Source organism: Micropterus dolomieu, linkage group LG21 (genome assembly GCF_021292245.1).
Source record: "Micropterus dolomieu isolate WLL.071019.BEF.003 ecotype Adirondacks linkage group LG21, ASM2129224v1, whole genome shotgun sequence".
Taxonomy (NCBI): domain Eukaryota; kingdom Metazoa; phylum Chordata; class Actinopteri; order Centrarchiformes; family Centrarchidae; genus Micropterus; species Micropterus dolomieu.
Window position 1 is genome coordinate 11,186,961 of NC_060170.1, and position 8,301 is coordinate 11,195,261.

The 8,301-nt window shown below is 39.1% G+C and overlaps 1 protein-coding gene across 1 annotated transcript in view; it reads right to left on the reverse strand.

Moving 5' to 3' along the window:
* Positions 1-8,301, reverse strand: part of LOC123959822 — a 19,788-nt gene that overhangs the window by 2,476 nt on the left and 9,011 nt on the right. The window contains exon 3 of the mRNA XM_046034123.1: positions 1,178-1,348. Coding sequence (XP_045890079.1) covers positions 1,178-1,348 — 171 coding nt within the window. The remainder of the gene's footprint in view (positions 1-1,177; positions 1,349-8,301) is intronic.

An 8,301-nucleotide genomic window follows, 5' to 3' on the forward strand; every position in this document is an offset into this window, starting at 1 on the left:
GTTTTGGTTTGGTTTCACATTGCAATTATTTGAGTGCGCTAAAGAACTTTACATGACATCATCATCTATACGGGCTGTGTTTCCCTATACTTGACATTGATTGGTTCGTAAAAAGTTTCGCAGGTAGCTTTGATGAGAATGAATGAATAAGGGATGAACAGATGCATTATCATTGAGACTGTGTTGTTAATATTATGGCATTACTACCTGCAGCACCAACTTAACTAGGCTAGTTCAAATTTGCCAAATAAACGTCCTTGTTGTGCGAACTATATCTTCGCCGGCAGGAAAGGAGGAGAAGACAGCAAGCAATCCTTCTGCACCTCCGTTTGAGGAGAGACAAAATACATGAGTGGCCGTCTGTTTCAAAAGATGAGCTGTCACGGGAGCTTTATAATTGTGTCTTTATTTCAGTGCATTTCTCTGTCCATTTGTTTATTTCCAGTTTACACAGGAAGCGCCGAACTTCCTGTAAATGGTCTGAAAGTCCAAAACATCAGTTTGATCCAGACCGATACTACTTCTTTTGGTTGAACCAAATTTCATCGGTTTGGTCCGGACTGTGGTCCGGAGGAGGTTTCACACCTGTAATTTTGTTTCGGATCAAACTTAAAAGTCTGAAAGTCCGGACCAAACGAGGCAGGTGTGAAAGCTCCCTTAGTCTTGTTTTAGCTTTGTTTTGGTGAACTCCTGAGTGAAATATTTGGCTCTGTGCTATAGCTGCCAAATGTTCTACAACGTTCACCAGCTAGTCGCTAACTTTTTGTGTCTGTCGTATGGAGCTGGAAAGCCAGGGCAGGTAGCGTACATTGGGTTTATCAGCCCAAATTTTACTATTCTAAAAACAGATGCTTGCTGCTGCTGCTGGAAACAGGTTAGTGAGAGAATGAACCAAAACAATCTAGTTCAGGGCTGTAAAACCAAAATTCTCTGTAGTGTGTCATTAGGAGTCATTTGATACATTGTTAATTTTTATTAGTGCTTTAAGTGACTTTAAGTAGTCTAAAGTGTAAAAGTGAAAACCTTAGTTAAAATACGTGTTTTTGTTTAAAACAAACTAAACGTATACAGAATACATTATACAATGCAGACAACCTGTATCCAAGCTAATAAACTACTCCAGAGAGAGACACCGCAAGAAGAAATGAAAATGAGCTGATGTGATTTGTTGCCTCACGCTTCTGAATCGCTGTCTGAGTCAGACGAGAAACTGGGAGGTCGTGGCTCTGTTCTCAGCTGCTCCTCGCTCCTCATCCGCTGCCTCTCCTCCTCCTCCTGCTCCTCCTGTTCCTCTTTCCGCAGGAGGTGGAAGTAGCTCTGGCCCCGCTTAATTGCTGATGCCAAGCGCCTGCAAAGCAGAGAGACACAAGCGGAAGTCATAAATACAGGGCATCACCAACATGCTTTAATAATGATAGATGTTTACTTTCCATCCACCCAAATTACAGAAAAGAAAAAAACAACAAAAAGCACATAAACCACAAATGTCAAGCCTGCACATTAATCTCCTGTGTTTGTCAGGGACATACAAAAACCATGAAAGCCAATGAGTTATCGTCAAAAGTGCTCGTGTGTCATTACAATAATCCCTCAAACCCATGCATGCACACACACACACACACACACACACACACACACACTGTAAATCATCCAAATCAGAGCACACCAAAGCAGCAGGCACGCATAAATGACACCTAACTAGAGCATTATGGGAGAAACGTGTTATGTCTGGGCAGATTAATGACTTAATTACAGTGGTTTAGCTTCCAACCATAACCTTTCCTCAAATACGGTTTGCTTGTTTTTCCTCATACTGCACGCGTAATTACCTTTGCATTAATGCTGTGGTGGAAAATTAAAAGACACACGCACAAAAGCAACTGTCGAGGTGACTTTGCCAGAAGACCAGCCGAGGTAGCATTCTTCTGTGTTTCTTAATCATTAGTTTGCCTTCTTGTGAGCGAAAGAGGCAGAAAAAAAGCAGGTCAAAGTGCAGGCTGCTACAAAGCTTGTTATAGTGAGCTGGAATAGAGAGTCAAGGTGGTGTTCGCAGCGCCGGCTGTATGATCCTTTGTTGTTGGAATCAACTGGGATTCAGAAGAAATATCACAGGGCTGAATGTGCTTTAAAATAAAATGAAGGCTGTGGTTCAACCTATATGGATGTCGTTGCTGTTGCTGGAGGAAGCTCAGTAGTCATCAGGAGGTTCAATATGACTGTGACTCTTGAGATAAGCAGTCACGTTAAATCACAAAGGCAATGTTTAGAGAATAATGTATATTAGGGTTGGGTAATAATTCAATATTATTGTTTATGTACTTCCAGTGAAATTCTATGTATATTAATTTAAAAAATAACGATTCAAGCTAACTGTAAACTAACAATGAGTCATTTAAAAGCACCAAGTGGAAGCATTTTGTGATGAATAGGTCCCTGTTTAGTTTTGTATATCACGCTTTACGAGCACACGCATGAGGACACTTGCTGTAAGTAAGGTGCGATTCACATTTCTGCCAATGGTGTTATGCTATTCCACTGGTCGACATCTGGTGGCAGTAATTAGCCAAGAAACTTAGTATTGCGCCAGCAAAATGCAGAGATGAGTCAACAAGTCTCTAAGGTATGCCTTCAACTGGCTTGGCCACAGAGGGCCTTCAGAGCTCATGCTCCATAAGACCAAAAATGTGGAAGCCCAAGCAAGCCTGAAAATCTTTTTCAGAGTATGTGCCTAGTGAGCAGCTTACGTTGGAGCGAATGGGGTGACATGTTGGAACATGGGATCCAGTTACCTCAATAAATCCGGGATTCCAGGATGCGACAGGCTCAAAATCTCAGTTTTGAAAATGTTTTATGAGGAGGGAAATGCATTCATTAGGTTTGTCAGACATCATTTGGCTAACCCAGTTGTCAAGAGCAACTTACTTATGTAACAAGAAGCTGCTATCATTTCCTGATTATAAACATGACAAGAAACCAACAAGAGGAAGAGTGAGGGTCAGAGCCACAGTGACCTTACAACAGTCTTGTGACCTTTCCTTTCCAGGCAAACTAGATTTTTTTGCAAGGGTGAAAGCAGACAACACCACAAACGCTTGCATATGTTGCAACCCTCTGCTGTTCCAGTTTTTATTTGTTATCTAGTGAGCAGCTGGCTGGTAATATTTTGCCCACAAGTGGAGCCAAGCACTTCAGCCTAGGAGGGGGGCACCGAGCACTTGTGTTCCAGCATGCTAATTTGGCTCACTTCGGTGGTACGAGTGTACCAGTTTAGCTCGGAGGCATGTCTGTTCTATTTGCATACCACCACACCCCTGATATTACTTATTAATCTTCAGACGTGACATCTAAGTCCAAAATGCAGCAGTCTTAATTAAAGTGTGTTTCTATCAGCATCACTAATGACTCGTAGCTTCAAATGTGCAAAAAGTTTTTCCCTGGAGTAGCTACCGGCTGCCAAGAGTGTGGGAGGTGGCTCAGTGACCTTGCATCAGACGTGACTAATTTCGTTAGCTCTTTGTGCTAAAGTGACTCTTTCACTTTAGTTCAGCTAGTGTTTTTTTAATGGATTAATATCTTCTAACTGACAGGCAAGTGGGAGTATTTCTGCTTGTGTTTGATGCACCACATGTACAAATGTTTGTGACAACAGCACTGGGCTGTGCCTGAGTGTAACATGAAAGCTGAACAATAATATGCTGAAGGAAAAAGGGGGGGGCAGGCAGAAGAAAGCTGCCGAGTCAATGACAGGCTGCAGTACTCGGTGTGACAAGAAAATAAAAAGGCATTGTGAAAAGGCAATGTATCATCAATACGTGAAAACACAATGAAACTTTTGTGTTTGGAAAACAAGAAGCTCTGAAATGAAATGTTGTGCCTTTTCTCATCACCGCCGTCTGTCCTTCCAGTCAATAACAAGTTATTTTTCTTTGTGATGTGATTTTTCTTTGAAGAGAAGATAACAATGCTTGGACTTGATAGGTGATTAAAAAACTGATTTCAATGTAAAGAAATTTGGACATTTGTGCAGAGTGGGGGAGGGGGGTTGTGGAGGGGGACAGTTTTTAACAGATCAGATCATGGAAGCCCTTGGGTGGCAGCTTGTTGCCAGGCAACAAAGAGATAGGGATTGTGGTAGGTGAGGCATCTTTACAGAGATTAGACCAACTAAGATGTTGTGGCTCTATTCTGAATCTACTCACCGGCTCTACTCTCACATCATAATAAATTCCTATATGTGATTTTTTTTTTATTCACATGTTATGATTAAAGTCATTATCATGGAGTTTTGTAGAGGTATGACACACAAGCCCCCGCAACGTGTCATAAACGAGTTCAAGCACATTAATAATTAAATCCTAATTATAAATCTAGCAGAAGAATGTAACTCGGGTAAGTATTGTCTGTCAGCTACAGCATGATGAGAAACAGGACTTACAGTGGTGTTGACAAGACAGCTTGGGATGTTTCATGTCAACATCACCAGAGACAAATGGCAGACCACGACAACACAAGCTGGCGCAGTCATAAATGAGTACCACAGGCAAGGGTAAGAGCCAAAACACTCTGATTAGGCTTTGTAGTGTCTACTGAGACAAACAGGAAGGAAACAGCAAAACCCAACTGGACTCATGTAGCCACGCACCAGATAATTCGGACCAACACAGTTTGCCTCCATATTGTGACAGAAGTGAGTGACTGCATGCTCCAGGTATATAAGGATTGGTAAAACCCACATAAACACCAGTGCCAAGATGCAAAAATGTTGCATGCTATCTACGCATGAATAAATACTCTGACCGCTGTGGAGAACGGACCAATCAAATTCAAGCGAATATCTTTAAATTTGTGTCCCATTTTCCACCTCATCTTTAAATGGAAGAAAAAGAGACGATTATTACAGCTGTGTCTGTGTTTTTGGGATTACCTAAATTATGTGACAAATCCCTGTCCTACAGGGAGAGGATTAGGGCCATTTGAAATGCATTGACATTGTGCAATATTATCATTCTATTTTTCTGACTTTAATCAAAGCGCTCCAAATATTCTTTTTCACATGGCGCCGTTTAAATTCTTTTCACTTACAGAGACATTGTTTTCTATAATTCAGGATGCCCTGAAGTGTTATTGCACTTACAGCATGTGTACCATGGCCTCTCAGAAAAAGGGAAAAGCTGTGTTCGAATCATCCAAATAAACTGTGTTTGCAGTCAGTTTAACGTCATGGTTACGGAAGAATTATGACTATGGCTTCCAAGAGTTAAATATACCTTGTCAACTGATCTTAAGATATTTGATTTTAACAGACACCTGCCAGCCAATCAACAATAAATACAATACACAACTGATGTTTTACCCAACAGCACACAACGCTGATTATTTTATTAGAGCAAAGTGATGCATTGCAGCGTATCATCATAGTCTGAACTGTATAGCTGCATGGGTTAGTTCACCCAAATCACACACACACACAAAAAAAAAAAATCATATATACAGTCGGATGTTAGAGAGAGACTGTTCTGTCTGAGTGTGAAACTAACACCACTCCAATGAGACAAATTTGAGACAAATTCTTCATTAAAAAGTACTTTGATGGAATAATTTGACATTTTAGGAAATAAACATTTTTAAAAGTGAAGACTGATACTACACTGGTGTCTATCCATTACATACGGAACTGGATAACCGGCATTAAGACGATGCCTGCACTCATGAGGCCGATAAACAAAAAATCAACACGGGACACACCTCGTCAGTGTGGCACTGGGGAACGATGTTAGCGCTCCCCCTTGTGAGTTTTGGGAAAGTAGTGTACCAACACATTCTCATCTAAGGGCGTCAAATAATTATGCATTGAGAATGTCTGACAAAGCGTACAAGTTGCCTTTCAGTGTCCGTATGAAATGCCTTTGGTTTAGAAAAAGATCATGGTCTTGATTAGATTTGAAATAAATACTACGTGACGGTGGATGGGTTACATTGGAGTTACTTGAAAGACCAGGTCTCATACGGACGCTGAAGGACCTTGTGCGTTAAATACTGACAATTTGTCAGCTTTTTTTTAAAGTATTTGACGCCCTGAGATGAGACTCGGTGTCATCACACGTTTCTCCCATCTTAAATGTCAGCAAATCTAAATCTGTTACTGGCTAGCGTTAAATATATTGTATGTTATACTGTAGAGAAGGCAGTCGAATAACGTTGCTTCTGACAAACTGTACCCCACTCTTCCTTAAACAACTGGATAAGATACCTAAGATAATCATGTGAACTGTCTAATAACCATGTGTATTAGATTGTAATGTGCATGGAATAATGGAATTATACATGACTTTTCTTTGTTTTATTATCAGTATTATATATCAGCAATCAGCTGCCTTGCTCTCCAAATATCAGCATCCTTGACAGCAACACGATAATACTGAATTAATTTTATTAAGGATTTCTACATAAAATATATTGCTTAATGCAGTAGGGTAGTTTGGGGTAAGACGCCCCCCCCTAATCTCAATGTCTATTTGCTGACACATAAAATATTTTATAGGGGTTTTTTGTATCTTGGTGAGGGCCGTGCTTAGGGTAACATATTATAAAGTAAAATAAATAGCTACAGTTAACAAATTAATTTGTATTCAATAAAATGTGTTTTTTAGGGAAAAGGCATTTTCCACTGGGTTAAGATGCCCCCTCTATGGTGTAAAATCACTTTAATAGGCGCAAATTACAGATAAAATAAACTACAAGTAGCTGGTTAAAAGCAAGGGAAATATAGACCTATGTCGTAGAAATAAACTTGCCTTGCCTCATGTTATTAGCTTTCCTATAATTTATTTCTCAGACCTTAAAATAGTGAGGTTGCTGGAACTTCCTTAGCAGAAAGTCTGAGGTAAAATACGTGCTTGCCAGCTAGCTAGCTAGGTAGCAATGTGAGCATATGTGAGCTTATAACCTCAGACTTTCTGATAGTGAAGTTGCTGGTTGGCTTAAGGGGCTGTCCAGTGTCTAAATAACATCCAACTTACAAACGATCAACATATAGGGGCAAGGTGACCGGGGCGGGTCTTACCCCACTTGGGCATCTTACCCAAAACATACTAATCTAGCATTTTACTACCAAAACCTATAAAAATATTTCTCTCTAAACAATTGCATAACTTATCTTAAGGCTCCCCTTAATATATATATATTTATACATAAAAATTGAACACAATGAAAAAAAATTTAAAGCTTATTTCAAATTACTAAAAAATTAGATCAACTTATGTCAGAATGGCTTTGATCAAATAACTTGAAAAAATTGTGATGATACAGAGGAAACTTTTTGTTGAGTGACACTAGGGACAGCCAGAAGACATCAGCAAACATCAGCAAAATAAAAAAAATAAAAATCATTGTCTGTAATATAAATGCACAATCATGACTTTAATAAATGACATTAATGGTGTATTGGTAGAAAAAAAAAAACAGGGATTATAAAACAACATAATTCTCTTTCACTTTTGTAAATAATGGACCCAGGTAAGATGGGTGCCATATGGTTCCTGCCTGAATGACAAGTCCTCATGACACCCCACATCCAGTGTTGGGCAGTACCGCGATATTATTATTACTTTTTCCAGTAACTAGTAGTATAAAGGTATTACTATTTCCAAAACAGTAATAATTTTACAGTTACTAATCCAAGACACACCACATTACAAAATTACCAGAACGCCACTTTGTTTAGTTGTCTTGAAGTGTGTGCAGGACTGTGCAGCAGGATAGGGTACAGTTCAAGTCGAGAAGCGGGATCATATGTCCCTTATGACCTTATTACATGCTTTCTTTTTCTTTCATTTATTATTTTTTTAATAATTTATTTATTGTATTTTATTATTTAATTATATTTTTATTTCAGCCAGAGGCTTTAAGAAATGTGATATGTTTTGTAAAAAAACATCTTCCTTGCTGCTGTTAATAATATGCTATAAGTTAAAAAGTCACAAAAGACTTTCTTTGTATTTTACTTTGTGAAATACTGTATATACATAGCCATATTGTATAGAATCATCTGGTTTGAGACGTGTTTTTAAACATGTTTCTTTCTGCAGTAAAGTTGGGCAGTTGGCTTCAAGTGGCCATTTGAGGAACTGCAGTTGTAGTGGAGGTTGTTGCTTGGTGTGTCTAGTGTTTTATATCTATATCTATTTATATTTATTTTTATATCTATGCCATTACCTGTCAAATGTTTCCACCTACCTGCCCGAGCTGAAAAACAAAACCAGGCTGATTAAGTTCAAGAGGTTTGCTCTGGCCAGAGAAGCA